Genomic DNA, 22,519 nt, shown 5'->3' on the forward strand with positions numbered 1-22,519 from the left:
GGCCCTTTACGTATCAATCAGAGCTTACATCAATCAGGTTACATGAAAGTTGCAACTGGGTTACATAGACCAGGCTCTGCTCCAAACAGTGACAGAGATCAGTTCCTCTGGAGAAAATGGTTGCGTTAGAAGGTAGACTTTATAGCAGTGTTTCCCAACCTTTTCCCAACTCTTCATATCTCATGGTACCCCTGCAGCCACCCTCCACCTTCCCCTCCCATTGCCCCTGCTTGCCACACACCCCACCTTCCCCTCCCAGGGTGAAGGGTAGCACTGGGGGTGGTGGAGGCTGCTGACCTTGTGGCAGGCCCTGCCCCATGGGCCAGCTCCATGTCCTTGCTGGCGCCGGTGGGAGACACCACAAAAATGAGAGGGGGGCGGTAGTGTTGCCGTGGTACCCCTGGGACATGCTCACGGCACCCCAGGGTACCAGGGAACCCTGGTTGAGAATCGCTGCTCTATAGTATTATACCCCCACTGAAATCTCTCCCCTTCCCAAGCCCCACTCTCCCCAGGCTTCACCTCTTAAATCTCCAGGCATTTCCCAATCTGGAGCTGGCAACCTTAGTCCCCGACCTGACTTGCACTCTCCACCAGGACAGACCCACCACAAGGAAAACCAAGGCTCAGGGGGGCTCAGGGTGCTATATTTTCAAAAGAGAGAGGAGCCTCTTCTTTCCCATACGTTTTTCTCCTGAAAGTTGTAGGGAACCTTCTTTCCCCCTCCCTCTCCTTCTTTCTCTTCCTACTTTTAGCCCAACCCAGCTGCATCCTGTCTCCACCACCATTGCTCCACTGATCCCATCCAATAGCCCACCTCAAGAGAACAGTGGGGGGAAGGGCTAGACCAGGGGTCTGCAACCTGCGGCTCTCCAGATGTTCGTGGACTACAATTCCCATCAGCCCCTGCCAGCATGGCCAAGTGGCAGCAGGGCTGATGGGAATTGTAGTCCATGAACATCTGGAGAGCTGTAGGTTGCAGACCCCTGGGCTAGACTGCTTACCTGTGGCCCCTTCTGAACATACAGAATAATGCACTTTCAATCCACTTTCAATGCACTTTGCAGCTGTGCAGAAGAGCAAAATGCACTTGCAAACAATTGTGAAAGTGGATTGAAAGTGCATTATTCTGCATGTGCTGAAGGGGCCTATAGGATACACTCACAGGAATGGTGAATGGCAAATTTCAGAATTATGCTGCCCCCAAAGGAGAAAAAGAAAAATGATGCCATTGTATCATACTCCTATTTCTTTCTTCAAGAACAGGGAGAACTGGACTCTGTAGGCAGGAGATAAGGTGTCATTCCAAGTTATCCTGAGGTACCACCTGGAGGCTGGAATCCCTAAGGGAGAGGCAACTAAAGCTTGAACACAGTAAGTTGACTGATTTTGCACGGAACTATATATGTCTGCACAGCGGACTCCTTGCTTCATCGTCACTAAGCCCCTGACATTTTATATCTGGGGGTTCGGTGGCAAAGGGCAACACAGACCAAAAAGAGGGTGTGCATTGGGAAGGGCAGTAGCTGAAAATTGTCCCTACCCTTTCCAAGGAAGGAAATAGTATGTCAAAGTAACAATCAGCCTGGCTGGGATTCTCCACAGCTGGGAGATTCATGGGTAAAGGAATGATCCTCTCGGCCTTTCTTCTCAGTTCTCTAAATGTTACAATTTAGGTATAGCATCCGTCCACATATATGAATATGTTTATGGTGAGGTAGTAACAAGTATCTTAAACATAAGAGAAGAAGTGTTTGGATTTATACCCCCACCCCTTTCTCTCCTGTAAGGAGACTCAAAGGGGCTTACAATCTCCTTTCCCTCCCACCCCCACAACAGACACCCTGTGGGTGGGGCTGAGATTGCTCCAAAGAGCTGTGACTAGCCCAAGGTCTCCCAGCTGGCATGTGTTGGAGTGCACAAGCTAATCTAGTTCACCAGATAAGCCTCCACAGCTCAAGTGGCAGAGCAGGGAATCAAACCCGGTTCTCCAGATCAGAGTGCACCTGCTCTTAACCACTAGCCACTGCTGCTCCTAGCCATACTTGTGTGGTATAGAGGGTTATGGGTGTCAGGCTAGTCTCTGGGAGGCTCAGGTTTGAATTCCCACTTGTGCTATGGGAGCCTGCTGGGTAACCTCGGGCCAGTCTCCCCCTCTCAGCCTAACACACCTCACAAGGCTGTTGTGAAGATAAAATGAAGGGGAACAAAGTATGCTGCCTTGGATCTCCACTGGGGAGAAAGGCTTGGAATAAATTAATCAACTAATTAATTAGTTAAACGTGAATGGCAGTCATACTTGAATGTAATAATAAATGGAACTGAGAAGAATGACTGAATCATTTCTTTTCCCACGAATTCTCCAGCTGTGGGGACTTCCAACCAGGCTAATAGTTACTTTGACATAGTATTTTTGCTTATTTAATTAAGTCTTGGACTCCACAGGAACCGCATTAATGACAAGAATACCAAAACAGGGAGGATATGACTGCCATAATTCTCGGCTGCTGGAGCCAAGAGGAGCACACTGTCTAAGTAATGAAAAAAGGATCTGCTATATTAATTAGATCATTTATAATAACCATGTCCATTTGGAGCACAGGACTTGGATGTGACCTGAATGCAAAAACAGATGGATTTCCCGCCCAGTTAGTACAAGGGTCTCGTCACACACTAAATTTCCAAACATGCACCTGATGTGTTTAAAATAATACACACTTCATGAGACAAATGCATTTGAAAACACAAGAAACCCCTCAGCACTCTCCTTGGAGAGACAGGTGTCAAACTCGTGGCCGTCCAGATGTTACGGACTGCAGTTCCCATTATCCCCTGCCAGCATGATGGGAACTGTAGTCCGTAACATCTGGAGGGCCGTGGCTAGACTGTGATTCCCTGTTGAATGATTATTTGGAGCAGCAAACTTGGGTTCGCAGCGCATAGCATGTGTAATGGCCTTAACAGCAGTTGTTTTGCAAAGGAATCAGCGAAAGCTTCCATGCACTAGGGAGGTAAATGGTTTCGAACTCTCGAATTTGAGCCAGAGTGGTGTAGTGATTAAGAGTGGTGGACTCTGATCTGGAGAACTGGGTTCCATTCCCCACTCCTGCTCACGGAGTCTGCTGGGTGACCTTGGGGCAGTTCTGTCTGAACTCTCTCAGCCCACACGGAGAGGCTGGCAATGGCAAACTGCCTCCAAGCTTTCTCTTGCCTTGAAAACCTTACAGAGCCACCCAAGGACGTAGGTAAGGGGCGGTTTCTTGGGTTCAACTTCCCCATTACATGTCCGAAGCTCTGCCCCCCGTTTGTGGGTTTTTTGTATTTTTAGTGTGTTTTTTTGTTTTTGGCCTGCAGAGGATGCAGTTTTTAGGCTAGCAGCACCAACATTTCAGGGATCTTTCAGGAGACTCTCCTGATGATACTGCCCAAGTTTGGTGAGGTTTGGTTCAGGGGGTCCAAAGTTATGGACTTCCAAAGGGGGTTCCACATCCCCCATTGCTTCTAATGGGAGCTAATAGAAGATGGGGGCTACACCTTTGAGGGTCCATAACTTTGGACCCCCTGAACCAAACTTCACCAAACCTGGGTGGTATCATCAGGAGAATCTCCTAAAGATACCCTGAAAGTTTGGTGCTGCTAGCTTAACAATTGCACCCCTGGCAGCAGGCACCCCCCAGATTTCCCCAGATTCTCCTTTTAAACCCACCCCCTTCAGGATGGATTTAAAGGGAGAATCTGAGGTCACCAGTTTAAACACTGTAAGTGATGCTGTTTCAGGGTGGGGGATAATCCACCCCAAAACAATGTTGTTTTAACTGGGGACCCCAGATTCTCCCTTTAAGGTGGATTTAAAAGGAAAATCTGGGCTCCCTAGTTTAAACACCATTGAAAGTAATGCTGCTTGGGGGTGGATTCCAGCATCACAGTGGCTGCCCATGTGGGGGGGGGGCACAAAACTCAGATTTTGCACTGGGCTCCATCTTCCCTAGCTATGCCTGTGCCCAGAGCGGAGGGCAGAAGGGGCTGCCGGGTGCCAGCTGGGAGCCCAGCTGGTGGGGGGGCAGGGGAGTCTGCCATCCGTGGCCTCGGAGAGGTGATTTTATAAGCACTGAGGCTAGGGGCGGGGCTTGGGAAGGTGTGGCCATGCCCCCAGGGGTGGATGGGGGCGTGGCACCACCCCTGAACCCCCCCATAAAAAACCCCGCTTTCCACCACCACAATTAGGCCAAACCTGATGAGCTGTTCCAAGGTCTGTGTCCAGATATCCTAATGCTTCTAAAATTAAACTAGCAAGAATAGAGGGGCCCAGTTCCAACTAGACCAGAGGGGAATGAAAGGTATCCATTCATTGTTTACCCTGCACCAAGATCCACTCATTGCACTGATGGGAAAATACATGGGAAGAACAGAAGAATGGATTTATATCCCCTCCCCCTTTCTCACCTGTAAGGAGTCTCAAAGGGGCTTACAATCTCCTTTCTCTTCCTCCCTCCCCGCACAACAAACACCCTAAGGTGGGTGGGGCTGAAAGAGGTCCAAAGAACAATGACTAGCCCAAGGTCCTCCAGCTGGCATGTGTTGGAGTGCACATGCTAATCTGGTTCACCAGATAATGTCAAGTGGCAGAGAGGGGATTCAAACCTGGTTCTCCAGATTGGAGTGTACCTGCTCTTAACCACTACACCACGCTGGTACCCATATGCTTAGTAATGATAAAGATAGTAGGCTGGATCCCACTTAAAATTTCTGCTAATGGAAGAGGGGGCATACCTCCGACTGCTCTGGTCATGCTGCTTCTCAGGGTCTTCCAGAGGCAGCATTTCAGGGGGAATTCTGGGCCGCAGTAAGAGCAAGAAAATGAGGAAATCCCTCCCATCAGCCAACTGGATCCAAGCCACTATGAAAATGTAAGTAGAACTCTGTAGGGTCAGTTCAGTGGTCCATTTAGTCCTACATCCTGTTTCACACCGTGGTCAAGGAATCACCCTGAAAAATCAACAAACAGGGCATATAGAGACTGACACCTTCCCCAGGAGTTCCCTCCTGGTACTAGTTTCAGGGGGTTACTGCTACTGAATGTGGAGGGTTTTTAGTCACCATAACTAGTAGCTACCGTAAGTACAGAGTGCTGACAAGTTGCAACTGACTCATGGGGACCCTGTGAAATTCCACTTCATGGGGTTTTCAAGGGAAGAGGAGAGCAGAGGTGGTTTGCCATTGGTCCTCCTCTGCATACCAACCCCAGGTATTGATCATGGCCAACCCTGATTAGCTTCCAAGCTCTAATAAGCTCAGACTAATGTGAGCTATTAGGTTGCTAAAGTAAGGCTGTGGTGGAAGCTAAAACAAGGTTGGCCCTGTTAGTACTTGGATGGAGGACCACCAAAGGAGTCCAGAACTGCTATGAAGAGGAAGGCAACGGCAAACCATCTCTGAAGTCTTTGGCCTTGAAAACCCGCCTAGGGGTTTGAAAACCCAAAAGTCAGCTGCAAATTGACGCCACTCTCTTTCAGTGGCAAACACAGTTAAACCCTTCTAAATCTATTGAAGTTAATGGACTTCATAGGGTAGAACTCCACTTAGGATGGCTCTATACCCTCTCGACTTATTTCATAAGCCTGCAGAGATGTGGAAGAAGCCCATGATGATGCTCTCTGTGATCCTTGGATAAAGGCCAGGATATTAAACGGCCAGGATATTAAACTTTGAATCCGTGTGAGTGCAAGTAGCTCTACAGCTCTACTTTGTTGCTTTAGTCCATCAATTACAAATGCAAATCGTAAGGAATGCCACCGCTGAGCAGACTAGACTAAAATTAGGGTGCTGGGAGCAGTTCCCAACTCCCGCTGCATCTAGAGTCTTCGCATGCATGTGAATTAAGGAGCAGGAAGCAAATTCTCCTCCTAATACAACAATCATAACAGAATGCGCTGCTCCAGCCATACATTACAGCATTAAAAAACTGAATCATTCCACCGAACTGAAAAATGTGCTAGTTAACCATAATTGTTAGTTACTGTACCCCCTACTGTTATTTTCACCCGCACCCAGTCCTCACAGAAAGTCAGCCCAGTATAAACAACCCCACATAAATGAATATCAATTGCCACCGGAGGAATTAGTCCTTTTACAAAATGCTTTCTTAATGTGGTGGTGGAGTCAGATAGACCCCCAATTGAGCTGCATCTTGAAAACAAATTCAAAAAGATGTATTAGACAGTAACTGTGTGGGGTCAAGGTCAGAAAACTCTGCGTCCCTTTGCATACCTAGTTGGCAACTGAATTTTTAACATGCACCATGCACCCACAGAGCAAGGGGTCAGAAGAGTTGACACGAGTGGTTGTTTACAAGCACCATTTTAACAACCGGTTCTGCCGAAGTGGTGCGAACTGGCTGAATCCCACCACTGGTTGACACCACCCACTGGCTCATGGTGGTGGCGTAGTGATTAAGAGCAGGTGCATTCTAATCTGGAGGAACCGGGTTTGATTCCCCGCTCTGCCACTTGAGCTGTGGAGGCTTATCTGGGGAATTCAGATTAGCCTGTGCACTCCCACACATGCCAGCTGGGTGACCTTGGGCTAGTCACAGCTTTTCAGAGCTCTCTCAGCCCCACCCACCTCACAGGGTGTTTGTTGTGAGGGGGGAAGGGCAAGGAGATTGTTAGCCCCTTTGAGTCTCCTACAGGAGAGAAAGGGGGGATATAAATCCAAAACTCTTCTTCTTCTTCTATAAGTGCTGAAAAAGGTTCTGTCAGCCCTATGGTCGCCAGCCTCCAGGTGAGGGCTAAACACCTCCCTGGATTACGTGAAAAATATTAAATACTATCCACCTCTAAATATCATTGCATTTAATCCTGTAAAGTATTATTGCATGTCAGCCATTAAATACTGTCAAATATGATATGTTGTCAGTGTTCAAATACCATCCGCCTCTACGTATCATTGCATTTAATCCTGTAAAGTATTATTGTCTGCCAGCCATTAAATACTGTCAAATATGATTTGCTGTCAGTGTTCAAAGGATCTTTCCAGGAGTCCTCAGAGTTTGAGAAGGAGCTCAGTGAGATATAGTGCAATTGAGTCCAGACTCAGCAGCAGCCATTTTTTCCAAGGGAACTGATCTCAGTCATCTGGAGGTCAGCTGCAATTCCAGTAGCTTTCCCAACCCCATTTGGAGACCAGCCACCTTAAGTGGAACTGTTACTGCTTTTAGTTCTTCCCCTTTCTGCTTTGAGAGTGAACAAGATGGAAACGAATGGAGAGTGTTCAGTGACGTAGCACCAACGGGGAAGGGGGCACAACGCCCCGGGTGGAGGCATAACGGGGGCGGGGCTGGGCTGTGGCGGGGCAGGGGCAGGCAGTGCCGTAGCAGGAGCGCAGGGTGCGTGCATGTCCTGGGCACAGTTCCTCTTGCTCCACCCCTGAGAGTGTTTCCTCAAATGGGTTTGAAAATGCAGTACCATCAGTGCTATCAAGAGCTGTGAGGCTCCAAGGCGTAACTGTGTGAACTCAAGCTATACCCTTGTCAGGATAAAGATGACAGGAGGTTTGAGAATTCATCCGTCATTTCCTGGACCGTGTTCTAAAAAGCTCCGTTTGGGTCCTGGTGGCTACCTAGTTCTGTCCCTAAGGCACCGCGACCCCAGCAGAGCATTCTAGAATGAAGACAGTCTAGGAAATGGTGGATGAATTCTCCTGTCATCTTTAACCTGAAAAGGAGTATAGTGGAGAGGAAACGCCAGTGGCTAGACATGCAGGAAAGGAAAGCTGCCTGTATGTGACAGACAGGAAGCTGTCCTACCTCTGCAAGGAAAAATGGCCGCTGCTGTTTCATCCCTGAGTCCATGGGAGTGCTGCTGTCAGTCACCTTTCAGAGGGGGGTTTGGAAAATTGGAGGGAAGCATAGGAGGAGTTAGATCAATTTCACAACAGGAAGTGTGCATTGATAGCTTTGGAACTGTCTCTGCAAAAGACCAGACCGAATGAAGGGTAGCTCTGCCTAGCAGTGAGGCAGAATTGTTTAGCTCCCCCTCTGGGGGAGAACAAAGTACCAGATTGTTAGGCCTGCTCCAGTGATGAGCAGACCTCATATTATTTAGTTTGACTCTTCAGAAAGGACAGGCTGGTGTGGGTGGAATCTAGTCTGTGTAAAAGGATCCATCCCGGTAACTAGGTTGTGAAAGCCTGTTTGTATCTGCAAGGATTGAAGATAATTAAAAAAGCACATTGAATCCATAACTAGCTTATATTTAGGTGCCTTAAATTTAGGTTTCTCCTTTGACAATCTGGAGACCCATGCTGCTGATCTGCACAACCTGTAAACAAATAAATGTTCTTTGTTCTTTGCATACAACTGCAGCCTCAGGGATCTCTGTGTTCTTTCTCGCTACAAGACTTACTTCCTGGCAGCAAACCCAAAGTCTTTACACTTGCTACCTTAAGGACGTCTGGTAACTGCAGTGGCATACCTGCAATGGAGACATGGGGAGTCAAATGTCCCTGGCTGCCCCCTTGTGGGGGCGCAAGAAATGCAGGTCCATTTGTGGGGGGGGGGGATTGTATTTTTTGTGTTTTTTCCCGTTTTTGGGCTGCAGGGGACACACTTTTTAGGCTAGCAGCACCAACGTTTCAGGGATTTTTCAGGAGACTCTCCTGATGATATCACCCAGGTTTGGTGAGGTTTGGTTCAGGGGGTCCAAAGTTATGGACTTCCAAAGTGGGTGTCCCATCCCCCATTGTTTCTAATGGGAGCTAACAGGAGATGGGGGCTATACCTTTGAAGGCCCATAACTTTGGACCCCCTGAACCAAACTTCACCAAACTTAGGTGGTATCATCAGGAGGGTCCCTTAAGGTACTCTGAAATTTTGGTGCTGCTATCTTAATAATTGCTCCCCTGACAGCAGGCACCCCCCAAATTTCCCCAGATTCTCCTTTTAAATCCACCCCCTTCGGCATGGATTTAGAGGGAGAACCTGAGGTCCCCAGTTTAAACATTGAAAGTAATGCTGTTTTAGGGTGGGGGATAATCCAGCCCCAAACAGCATCACTTTCAATGTTGTTTTAACTGGGGACCCAGGAGAATCTGGGCTCCCTAGTTTAAACAGCACTGGAAGTGATGCTGTTTGGGGGTTGATTCCAGCATCACAGTGGCCACTCACGGGGTGGGGGGTGGGGGAGCGCAAAACTCAGATTTTCCACCGCACTCCATTTTTCCTAGGTATGCCTCTGGGTAACTGGAGGGAAGGTTTACAGTTCTAAACAACCTGATTCCCCCAAAATCATGAGGCCTATGGGTAGTAAAAATTGAACAAATTGAAACTAAGCTTTGAAAAGACAGAGATAATGCTGGTTGAGAAGGAGAACTTCTTGAAGGACATTGTCCTCCCCACTATTGAAGAAGTTCAACTGACTGTCGCTGACTCAGTTAAAAGCCCTCTTGGCAGGTCAATACTGGATCAAGCTTTACTACTAGAGAAGTTAATGCAGCTGCAAAAAAAGGCTTTCTACCAATCCAGCCTGATCCGTAAGATGCCTCCTTACATTGATATGGCTGACCTGGCCACCTGGATTCATGCCACAGTAACATGAAGGCTAGACTACTGCAATGCAATGTACATTGGTCTCCCCTCATAATCAGTTCAAAACTGCAACTGGTCTGGAATGTCATGGCTTGGCTATTAATGGGCTCAGTTTAAGGTATTGGCTATCATACATACAGCCCTTCATACCCTTCACAGTAACTCTAATCTGGAGGAACTGGGTTTGATTCCCCGCTCTGCTGCCTGAGCTGTGGAGGTTTATCTGGGGCAAGGGTAGGGAACCTGCGGCTCTCCAGATGTTCAGGAACTACAATTCCCATCAGCCCCTACCAGCATGGCCAATTGGCTTATGGGAATTGTAGTCCATGAACATCTGGAGAGCCGCAGGTTGCAGACCCCTGGAATAGACAATACTGACCTTGCCTAACGGTCCTATCCAATATAAGGCTGTTTCATGTGTGTTCAATACTTTCTTCCTCAACCTCAGCACATCTGCCATGGAAATCCTGCATGTTATGTAGAATTCTCAGTGAACACTATGATGCCTGCTCCATTCCTACAGAGTGGTATTCATGGGACTCACCATCAGCCACTGTGAATGGACAAGTGGTCCTATGATAGGAGTTGCCAACCTTTTCTCTACTTTTGAATAACGAAAATTATCCTGAGCTACAAAAATACATCCCCACACCCTTATCTTTAAATTTTAAATTCAGGTATTTGCTTCCCACTCTTCCCTCCCCCCACCCCCGGCCATCTTCCCCAAGTTTTGTTCTGTCCTGGAAACCGAACATGGACTAGGGAGAGCAGCTGAAATGAAGCTACCAGCTCAGCAGCAAGGAGACAAATCCTATTAAATAAAATTTGAAAAAGAATAAAAAAGCCTGGAGCTGCATTTCCGTGAAAGCAGCTTATCACAGCACTTTGTGAAAAGAGAAGGAAAAGTAAATATCCCATACTAGGAGTTGTGCATTTAGATCTGGTAAACTGAAAAATAAGGTGCCATTTGATTAGAACTGAAAAGCCAAATCCGAAACAGCTGAACATTTTCGGCTTTTGGGAAGTCTATGCAGGGCTCTGGAGAATCTTTTTTTTTAAGGTAGGCACAACATTTGCACCATGGGTGCTGGTGACTCTCTGAGTCATAAAACCCCCTGAGCATTGTAAAGATTGGGTTCTTTACTATTTTAACTGTATTTTAAATTAGTCTGTTTTGTATGCCAATAAAGGCTTTCGAATCGTAAAGGTTGGGTGGGAGTCCAATCGTACTGACCCTCAAAAGGAGGAAAACATGGAGGCAAGAACTCAGGAGTTCTTGTAAGGAGGAAAAGTCACTAAGGCCCCTTCCACACATGCAGAAAGATGCACTTTCAATCCACTTTCTGTATTGTTTGCAAGTGGATTTTGCTATTCTGCACAGCTGCAAACTGCACTGGAGATGGATTGAAAGTGCATTATTCTGCATGTGTGGAAGAGGCCTGAGTGATGTGAAAGTCAGGGTTCTCAGTTCAGACATGGGGTATTTTTTTTCTAGTTTTGGTTTGCAGATTCAGGATTGGGCTCTCAGACAGCCCCTCAGATTCCAGTTTGCCTTGACTTTTGTAGGGGTGGAACGTTTTAGCTGTTTTCATGTTTTCATGTATGTAATTGTTGTTAACCGCCCTGAGCCCCTTGGGGGAGGGAAGTATATAAATTGAATAAACAAACAAACTGTGGGGCCAGGGCCGCTCTCTGGTCCTACACAGCTGAGTTAGTTTTAAGAAAAACTTAAAATTAGAAATAAAGCAAAAGACATCTGACATTAGAAACAAACAGACAGTTTTTACTTTGCAGAATGTAGATAAGATTACAGAATGTGAACTCTCCCGAGGAAGAGACACGCCCTTGGTGCCCTCGAGTGATAGACACAGAATTTAGATCGTTACAGGAGGTTGACCTCTCCTGGGTGGCTCTCGAAAGAGTCACACCCAGTAGAGGAAGAGCCTTAGTTTTTGTAGATGCAAAGAGTACAGACGTCACACAGTCCTCCCCTTTTGTTCCACGTATTATAATCCATATACCTTAAAAATCTAATTGGATAGATCTGGTCACATGAAGGCAGCCCCTTACTCTACGTATTTTCACATTCCTTCTGTAATTCAAACGCTACATGCTGTTAGCTTATGCCCTCTATGCATATACAAAGAACAGCCATCAAGCTAGCTTGCTGTCTTCAAGAAAAACCCGTTTTGCTAGGTTTCTCCCAGAGAGAGCTATACCTCCAGGGCATTGCAGGATTCCATTGGCTCATAAAACTTACTTTTCCCAGCATGAAATGTTTCTAACAATTCCCCAGTTTGAAATGTTAAAACATGGTTTACAAGAGTTATGCATACACTGATTCTAACACAATAGAATTATAGTAAAATACTAATACATGTAAATTACTCTCATTATCATTTCTCTGTGCTCATTTAACTATATAGAAAAACACTTTGTTGATTTAACTAATCACATTCATTTCTAACCCAAAAACCAAAGTTATAAAATGCATCTGTCTGCTGTCACGTAGGCCCTCAGTGCCAAGATGTCAAAGATGTTATCTTGCTTGCTTGCATAGTCACTAGCAAGCTACTGGTAACATTCCTTTGACCTGTTGCAAAACATGCAGGCTTTTGGTCACTTACACAGAAGCTCCCATTTTGATTCTTTGCAATTCTTTGGTTCTATAACTTAATCAAATACAATTTTTATACACATTCTGATCCGTTCCCACAAAACAAATGCTGAGTTCATTGCCTTTCTTCTGGCCAAGAATCTTTGTAGCCAGGAAGGAACTCTGTGTGCAAGGAAGGAATTTGGGAACCACTAGAATTAAGTCACAGTTTTAGCTGGGAAGTCTGTACTCATGAAGCTAAAGTTAGCAAACCAACTTCAGACCAGGGTTTGAGATCCTGCTTTGACATTAAGGTTGCTCCCACTGGCAGCCCCTGCTGGCAACCCCATGCTACCTGCTGCCACTCTGTCAGCTGATGGGAGAAAAATAAGAAAAAGCCTGCTATCAGCATAACAGTGTTACATCACTTCCGGGAAAAACCTGTCAAATCACAGAGTTTGTGGCAATTCCTAGAGGGGCACAATGTCATCTTTGGGTTTCCCCAGAAGTGACTTAATGCTTCCATGCTGATGGCAACTCCAATGTCCTTACCCACCCTTGACTCCCGTCAGTTGCCAGCTGTTCCCTAGGCAACCATATATGGCGTATTCTCAACAGCAGCCTGTATCCAACGAATCACATTATCCAGACTTTAATTAAACTATGCATTCGTGTAACATCCAAAGAGCCAGATATAGCCACCAGACCTTCAGAGCATATTCACAAAATAGCTGGAGAATATTCGTTTGCAAAGGAGAATGTACCATGCCTTTGCAGCTTCCTGCATTCTGCAGGTGCCTCAGACAAGACTGAATAGGGCCACCATTACTCTTTGACCCCTTATGCATGCAGTGATTACCCCACACCCATCAGCTCTCCAGTGAGTTCCCCCCCGCTTTTTTTGTTTAAGTGGGATTCTTCTGCTGCGAAGTGTCCCTAGCCAATCCAATATTTTACCCACCTATTCTTCCCTGTGCAACCTTCAGCTGGGGAGGTTGCTCTCTGCTGCCTGTGTGTGTGTGTGCGTGTGCGTGTGTGTGCGTGTGTGTGTGTGTGTGCGTGCGTGTGCGCGCATGCGCGCGCCACCTTGGGTCTAGCATTATTTTGCTGGACCATATATATTCCACTGGACTATTCCTCCAGTGACAGACAGGCAGTGTTAAACTAAACGAAAAAGAGAAAGTTCTTCCGATCACTCTGAATCGCTGCCCCAAAACGTGGGAGGAACTGCTGTGGAGTGGGTGGGAGAAGGCACAGAGGAACAAGAACCCTGATGCAAGCCAAATGCATGCTGTCTTCCTTCGCTTTCCCTGCAAAGCGAGAGGAAATACGCTTTCAGAAGTTTTGGAAACTGCGGAGATTTTCTGATCCGAGGCACGGTGAATCTGGGGTGGATTCCGCACAACGTGAATGTAATGTCTTTATGACATTGTAAAAATATCTATTTGGGCATTTTGTGTTCCCACAGCACAAGCGTTGCCAGCCAAAACAAACCTTTTTTTTCCTCGCCTGCCGCACGGAGCTCTTGTCAGTTTCACAGTTGCACCTGCCATTTTGTGGGCTGCTGCAGAGTTTCTCCTGCCTTGCCATTTTTCACAGAGGTTTCATCTGCTTGCAGCTCCTATGCACGCAAGTTCCTTGTGAAAAGTAGATGAACAAAGTTTGTTTGGCCTAGTGATCCCATGCACATGGCATTTCCCCCCTTTTTTTTGTTTTGAGAGGGATGTCTGCAAAGCTATGGTGACACGATTAGAGAAGCTGCAATATGCGCATGTTTGTGCCGTAGTTTCACAGACAATTTCCTCAAGGCAACGACAAAAACTTTCTTTTTACACTGAATCACTCATGGATGAGCTGAAAGCAGAGGAAACCTCCGTGTGGAGTCTTCACAAAGTATCTGCTGCAGCACGCAAAATGGCGGGCACAGCAGCAAAAATAAGAGGTTCAGGTGGGAGAAATAAAGTGTCCCCTGCCAGCTTTGCATTCGCTCAGTGAGTAGGAAATGTCTTCAACCAGGAGGGGGGGGGGTCGCTAGTTTAGCAATTTTTGAAAAAAAAAACAGGTTGAGATAAATAAAACAGGTTTCAGACCTCTAGGGAAGAGAGCCGTGCAGAGTTCTTCCTCCAAACACTTTTAATAATGTCCTGAAGATATTGTATTTGTGTTGTGCAGACTCCACCTGGGAGAGGGGCAAAAGTGTGCAAAGTCAAGAATCCAACCCGAAGGGAATATACACTCACGGTGAAGGAGACCACATGTGCATAAATGGTTTTTGTCTGTCTCTCTTGACTGGTGCAAAAGAAAAAAAATGGAGGTACATAATGAAAGTGGCAATTTGGGGGGGGGGGCGCTTCTGACCCTGCATGGTGTATGAAGGCTCTGGGCCTCTATAACAGCTGACCCCTAATGTAGAGATCTTTGCAACCGCACTTTTAAATGCTGCCACGGTCTCCTCAGGCTGAGGAATGCAGCTTCCCAGTTGCTTAGCAATGTTTGACACAGGGGATTTGGGAACTGGCTCTGTTTGTTCTGAGGTGCAGTTCGGGAAGAGGGACTTTTCTTCTTGGCTCTCACGTATCCCAGGCACAGCTGCCATGGAGACCATCTCTTATTCAGCAGTTAACCTTCAGCCGGCTGGGTTCAACACACATGAACAGGGTTTCTTGGATTTGGTGGGAGGGGCTTTCAGAAGAAGGCCCACTTCTCAAAGACTTTGAGAAGGATGTTCAGCAGATTCCCCCAGTTGGCAATTCCTACAGCTTCTGCTCTTACAGCAGTTTATGCTCAGTGTATATAGTGTATAACTTGCCCTAACCTTAAGAGTTCACAAATATGAGCAAATGCCTAACCCAGGGGTCTGCAACCTGCGACTCTCCAGATGTTCATGGACTACAATTCCCATCAGCCCCTGCCACCATGGAATTATAGTCCATGGAATTGTAGTCAATGAACACCTGGAGAGCTGCAGGTTGCAGACCCCTGGCCTAACCCATAGGTGTCAAACTCGTGGCCCTCCAGATGTCATGGACTACAGTTCCCATCATCCCCTGCCAGCATCATGCAGGGGATGTGGTAACCCAAAATAAAACATCTAATAACATCTGCAAAAAAAGAACATGAAAGAAATTAAAAAAGCAGGTATTTTAAAAGTTAAGCTATGTAAGCACATGAATGCAACTATATATCCAGAGTGGGCCACAGGTCCCCCCACTAGTAAAATATTAAATTGGGGGGAGGTACAATCACCTCACTCCCCCAGTACACCAAAAGTGTGAAAGCCAATAATCCGAGGTTCATATATATATATGAATATATATAAAGCTAACTGTGTATGTGTTACTGATGCTCTAACACCGAAACGCGTGGACCAAATCGGCTGCATTTTCCAGGGACCTCTGCTCACCCAAGCGAGCGTGTTTTGCCACACTCACTTCTACCGAATACCTCACCTATGCCAGATAAAATGCTTTTTTCACTCACAAGGTGGATGCTAAGACGCTGAACGCTGCGCCCGTTAGAGCGGTGCGCCCTCATGGTCCCCACAGTTCCATAGCACATGCCCGACAACGCCGATGGAGAGGAGGCCCTTTAGGAGAACTGTTCGCCGCCACGGGAGGCAGAGGGGTTTTGCTGCCTTGTGCCCCAGCAGGGACACGGCCCAGGGTGACGCCGCCCACCTCCACGCCACCAGCAACGCAGCCACCGCCACATCCGGCCTCTGCCGGAGGAGGGAGGTCCGGCAGCACCAGTTCTGCCACTGCTGGCCCGGTCTCGGCAGGAGCAAGCCCTCGGCCCACGCAACGTGCACCCTTCAGACCATGGCGGCTGTGCACATCCCGGGTCAGGGCAGAGCTGATGCGTTTGGAGGGCTGCTGTGGTCTGAAGGGTGCACGTTGTGTGGGCCGAGGGCTTGCTATATGACAACAACCCAAGCAATGAATGATTCATCTCAGCTAAGTCCATACCCAAAGGTGGAGAGTTAAGAGGTTGAACTACTGTATTCGATAGTAACAGCTGGTCGGTTGATGGAAGATATCATTTGACTGCTAGACTGGCAGAGGGCTTCTTTCAGTTGAACTAATTTCTGCACTATTGCATTTGAATCCCTGCAAGGTAAATGTAGGTGAGAATTTTTGACACTATCCTCCAGTATTGCACAACTCGCTAAAGGAGAGACATTGAAATCATTATTTGGATTAACTGGAGGATCACCCAAGGAGGATCAACTGGAGGATCACCCAGAGGACAGAAAGCTAAGCGGTTGTACTTACTGACTATGTCACAATCAGCCAAAAATTGATCAGATGGACTTACATTACTTCTAGCCTTGTGACATGTGGCATCCACCAGGTCTTGCAGAGTTTTGTCTTGATGCTTCCATTGCTTCGTAATGCAATTAAGTTGTTCTTTAATGAGAGTGCAGGGTGAATTTACCTCCTCACTGCTCCTTGAAGGATTTTTAGTATTAGCATCCTCAGTATTTATAGTATTGATGACAGAGGCTTCAGTTCTTCTTCCTTAAAGGGCAGGGTCGCAGAGGGCAACAATCTTGTTATTTTTGAAAACTCTTCTCATTATAATATATTGTGAATGAAAAAGTTTACTGTTTGAGCAGGTGGCTCAGGCAGATTCCACGTGAGCCAAAAACAGCAGTGTGAAAATGGTGTAAAAGGGTTTAAAACGGTGTAAAAGGGTTTACACCATTTTCACACCGCTGTTTTTGGCCCGTGTGGAATCTGCCTCAGAGATGATGGTGTCATGAATGTCAAAACCAGTCTTCTATATTTTTTTTTATCAGAGAAAGAAGTTCATAGGGCATAAGTTCAGTCTTATTGTAGTTATTGTAGTTACATTTCAATAGTTTACTGAGCTCTTGATGGAATTGTAACTAGTCCATTTTTTATAGTTTAGTCTAGTGTCTCACATAAAAAATAGCCACCTGAGATTTCTGAAGAGTTAAGGCCTCTGATCTATGCAGATTAGAGCAAACAAAGTATCTGGCAGCATGTTGGAGCTGGCACAATTTGCTGAGGTCATCAATTTTCCCTGTCAAATTAGAAAAGTTCATTGATAGCAGTTCAAAGGTCTTTGAAATCAGTATAGCCTGTTTTGATAAAAAGATCAAGTAATACTGAGGGATTAGAACAGCCATTCTCAACCAGGGTTCCGTGGTACCCTAGAGTGCTATGAGCATGTCCCAAGGGTACCGCGGCAACACTACCGCCCTCCTCATTTTTGTGGTGTCTCCCACCAGCGCCAGCAAGGACATGGAGCTGGCCCATGGGGCAGGGCCTGCTGCAAGGTCAGCAGCCACCCCCCCACCCCCCAGTGCTTCCCTTTACCTTGGGAGGGGAAGGTGGGGGTGTGGCAAGCAGGGGCAATGGAAGGGGAAGGTGGGGGTGGTGCCAGGGGTATCGTGAGATATGAAGAGTGAGGTCAAGGGTACCCTGACCTCAAAAAGGTTGGGAAACACTGGATTAGAAGATGTTCCTGTTTGAGTAGTAGCATTGCCAAATTCGTGGTTGTGTGAGTCTGAATTCCAGATCTTGCCAGGCCAAGAAAAAAAAAGTTAGCATTACAAACATTTCAAGCAGATCAGTTGAAAGAGACTGGGAGTGTTGAGGAAGTGGAAGGTAAAGCTACAGGTGGATCTATGTCAGGATCTAGAATGGCAAACATGTTTGGATGTTTGAAGCTGTTGCAAACATCTTCTGCTGCTAGAGAATCAGCACAAAATTGGTCCATTTTGGTTTGGTTACATGCTTTCTGGGTAGGGAGAGCCATGACATTTGATGAACAGTGTCATTTTCTTTGGCTCATTTCTGTTAGCAACACACTTCAATAATAGTTTCAGAAACCAAACTTCATAGAATATAGAATCCTTATCAAGCAGACAAGGCCAGAGCTAATTGGAAGCACATGTGAATCATTCCCTGGACTGAAAAACCCCACCTGCAATACTATACTATCAATCACACCTTTGCATAGCAAGTTCCACCCAAACACTTACTGATTGGTTCCGCACTTGGGGACATGACAATTTTATACCCCACTAAAACATTCCCATTCTCACTGGACACAGTGTGTAACAGACTTCCCTCTGTGATACACCTCTGAAGATGCCAGCCACAGATGCAGGCGGAACGTTAGGAACAAGATCCACCAGATCACGGCCACACAGCCTGGAAAACCCACCACAACCAGACTAAAAACAGTCTAGGTGTGACGTATGTTCCTTTAAATAGGATTGTTCCCCTGGGACACCGGATGTTGATTAAGCCTGGTGTTTTATTATGAGCCAGTTGTTGCTCTTTTGTAGTTCTTGATCTCTGTCTATGTTCAGAAGCTTTGTGTCTCCAAGCTTCTCTCTCTATGAAACTCTGCTGCTGCCCTATGAGCATGTCTAGGGACTGCTGTGTTTGCTGCGACTAAGAGAAATTACACTAGGAGAAGAGTTCCTTTGAGTTTGATAAAATTTAATCAGTAGAACTAAAACTAAAAGAAAGAAGGTAAAACTGAGACAGTCTTACAGGATGCCGCTATGCCGTCGCCATCTTGGGGCCCTCCTCAAATTTCCCTAGTTCTTATTTAAAGAAATGAAATGTCACAAAGAGTCCCCTTGAAATATAGGCTTCTTTTTTCATAATTGTTCAATTTATAGTCCCTGAAACTTGTATTTTACTTGCTTGGTCTAATCAGGATAGGACTTGCCATCACGTCCGAAGTCTTCACTTTGTTGTAATTGTTATGTTTATTTGAATTTACCGATATGTCGTTTATTATTATTAATTAAAATTGTTTAATTAATAAATATTAAAATGTGGGGGTGGGGGATCTTCATCAAGGTTGTTGAATGCATTTTGGGAAACATTCTAAATGTCTAATTTTTTAAAAGTTTTGCTTGTACCTTTTAAAAATACACAACATGAGTTTAAGCATGTGCTTTGGTGTGACACGAAAAGGGGGAAACAGTAAGTCTATTTAGGAGTGGAGGTTTAGCAATTGTTGTTTATTGCTCTTTTAATTGGGTTTTTGATGGCTGCATTTTTAATGGTTTGTAAATTTTAACCATTTTAATTAATAATTTTACGCACATTAACTTGAGCGACTTGCCTCTGAATAATCATGCATACAGCAAGCTATACATTCTGTGTAATACTGCGGAAATGTAATAAAAAGTATAATTATCTCTTTCTAGCAAATGTTAAAGCTTCAAGAGTAACAATACGGGCTATTAGTTTAATGCTGTCATTCCTCCTTTTTAAAAACTATATCCCGTGTTTCTTTCTTGTGCCTCCCCACCCTCCTTTCCGACGAATTCTTTCAGCCCATTGAGACTTATTTGATTGATTACATATGCTCATCTACCTAATTGCCTTTTATTATATAGTTGGTACATTGTGTTCTATTTTTGTTATTACTGTCACTCTTGTGGCATCCTCAACTGTAATGACAGTGTTTGAGATAATTTTCATCACTCAAGGAAGAGCCTGTCTGCTTTCAGAAAATTCATGGTGTTGGTGCGCTTGTAGTCTCCTCCCTTTGTGTAGCTAGTTACGCCAGATTTGGAGCTTCAATTCATTCAACTTGATAAAATTTACATTTTTAAAAAATGGAACCAGGAGGCTCCAGAGCCTTTCTCATACCATCAAGATATGATGGCATGATATGAAAGGGATGAAAGATATGAACGGGATGGATTTTCCCCCATTATATCAAGGATCTTGGCAGATTTCTATCCTGATAGAAATTATTCTAAGTATCCTATCCTATTGTCTGAAACAAGCAGGTTACAAATCAAGAGAAAGTTTTTCAAAAGCATAATAGGTGTTTTAAAGAGAGTTTGCCTTGACCTGGATGACCTGATCTCCTCAGAAGCTAAGCAGGGTCTGCCCTGGACAGTACTTGAATGGGAGACCACCAAGGTTGCTATGCAGAGGAAAGCAACAACAAACCATCTCTGAAAGCCTCTTGCCTTGAAAACTCTATGGCAGTGGTGGTGAACCTTTGGCACTCCAGATGTTATGGACTACAATTCCCATCAGCCCCTTCCAGCATGGCCAATTGATGGGAATTGTAGTCCATAACATCTGGAGTGCCAAAGGTTCGCCACCACGGCTCTATGGGGATTCCATAAGTTGGAAGTGACATGACACCACTTACACACAAAGTGGCTTTCCCTTAGCAAAACTCTGTAAACAGAACAGCTGCAGAAGGCTGACCAGACCATCCACCAAGCTCATCCCTGCTGGTGTCATCACAGCTGGGAAGGAAGGCACTTTGAGAACCCAGCCTGTGAGAACTTTGAGAACCCAGCCTCATACTTACTCCCACTCTTTCCGCCTTGCCTGCGGTGTGCTCTGCATCTTATGCGCTTGGTGAGCCTTGATGATGTCCCTCTGCTCGATCAGCCCCCCTCGCCGACGTTTGATGACCTCTGGGCTCACAGGAATGAGCTGGCTCTGTCCCAAGTCAAAGGTGCTGCTCCCATCCAAGCCCAAACTAGACTCCTGCTCCTGCGACCGCAGTTCGTAGAGGGCGTCGGAGCTGGCGGTGCGCGAGATGAGGCTGTCTGTCAAGGCCTCCGGCTCGAGCAAGTTGCAGGATTGAGTCGACTGCATCAGACCCAGCCGGTGCTTCTGCCATGCCTCTTCCTCTGGCAGGGCCAGGACGTATCTCTGAGCATTGCTGTCCAGCTCGCTCGACCCACCGGCAGGAAAGGGACCTGCCTCAGAGAGCATGTGAGCATTGATGGAACACGTGCTGAAGCTGAACATCATGCGTGCCTTCGCAGAGCATCACTCTAGGGATGGAGAAAGAGAAGAAAAGTTACCACCTGGTTTCTTTCCAGGACCTCTTTCACACAAGGAAGGGGACGCCGCTGCATTTATAATCATGCACGGGCAAGCTGCCCTCTGTCCTATCAAAAACAACATCCTATCACAATAAATATCCCCAAATTGAAATCAGTGTTTGATAAATCACTATAAATTATAATGGCTTTGTGATTTCATCTAAACCAGGGGTGCCCAACTCTGGCGCTTCAGCTGTTCATGGACTACAATTCCCATCAGCCCCCATTGGCATGGCCAGTAGGGGCTGATGGGAACTGTAGTCCATGAATATCTGAAGCACCAGAGTTGGACATCCCTGATCTAAACTGAGCACGAGCCTGCAAGGGTTATGGTTGCCCAAACACCTATATGCGCTCACTGTTCTCACTGTTAATAGTGCTTGCTGATCTTGATAGTGACAATAACTGGATCTGATTCATGCCCACTGTTTTTCTCAAGTATGGAAAAATGGCACCTACTGTTTTGGGAAATCCTGATTAATCATTCTATTGCTTCCTTAGAGAGCCAGCGTGGTGTAGGTGGTTAAGAGCAGATGGGTTCATATCTGGAGTACCAGGTTTGGTTCCCACCCCTCCAACAGAGTGACAGAGGCATATCTGGTGAACCGGAAGTGTGTCCACACTGCTACATTCCTGCTGGGAAACCTTGAGTTAGTCACAGTTATTCAGAACTCTCTCAACCCCACCTACCTCACAAGGTGTCTGTTGTGGGGAGAGAAGGGGAAAGGAGCTTGTAAGCCACCTTGAGTCTCCTTACAGGAGAGAAAGGCAGGGTATAAATCCAAACTACTCCTCCTCTTCTTCTTCTCACAGAATCTGCTTACTCTCAACCTGCTTTTCTTTTGTATCTGTTGTTGCTTTGTTTAAGCCTTTGGTCAGCTTCTTAGTTGGGAATTACCTTCAAAGGGAGCTAACAATTGAGCATTTTAAATCCTTTTAAAAAATCAAATAAGCACCCCTAGTGCAAGTTAGTATTAGAAAGCAGCCCACAAGGGTTTGGGGCAAGCCCACCCTGATTCCAAATGTAAACAGTGTTACCCCTGGCTTTCTAACGTTTGCATACAACAAAGCCCATAGGTGTGAAGTCTCCTCCAACATGCCATTCCAGGAACTAAGGGCTTGGCGAATACTGTTCAACACAAAGACAGTCACTTCCTGACTGAACGGGCAGCTCAAACCAGCAATGGGCTAGCTTGCAAAAACCTCTTTGATGCCATAGGGTGCCCACTAATTCGCTCCAAGATAACCATATATGTATATCTATAAATAAATCTAACAGACACGAGGGATTTCTGGTGTCCATGTGATCTCTCTTTCTCTCTCACTCATTACATACAAATCTTGTAAAGAAACTTTGTGCCACTCATTCCAATGGAACTTGCTGCCCCTTCCCTAAAAATATGATGAATCCATTCTTAGGAAACCATCACTGGATATTCCTTGTTCCCAGTTCTGCACTCCCAAAGGTAAAGAAAGAAAGGAAGAT

The 22,519-nt window shown here is 46.0% G+C and overlaps 1 protein-coding gene across 1 annotated transcript in view; it reads right to left on the reverse strand.

Annotated features, from left to right (window-relative positions):
• The window catches only part of CACNA1E (calcium voltage-gated channel subunit alpha1 E), a 485,501-nt gene extending 464,895 nt beyond the window's left edge, over nt 1-20,606 (reverse strand). Inside the window, 1 exon segment of the mRNA XM_048497813.1 lies at nt 20,508-20,606. Within this exon segment, the coding sequence (XP_048353770.1) occupies nt 20,508-20,545 (38 nt within the window). The 5' untranslated portion in view covers nt 20,546-20,606.
• Nucleotides 20,607-22,519: the final 1,913 nt, after the last annotated feature.

This window comes from Sphaerodactylus townsendi, linkage group LG05 (assembly GCF_021028975.2).
Source record: "Sphaerodactylus townsendi isolate TG3544 linkage group LG05, MPM_Stown_v2.3, whole genome shotgun sequence".
In the NCBI taxonomy this organism is placed as follows: domain Eukaryota; kingdom Metazoa; phylum Chordata; class Lepidosauria; order Squamata; family Sphaerodactylidae; genus Sphaerodactylus; species Sphaerodactylus townsendi.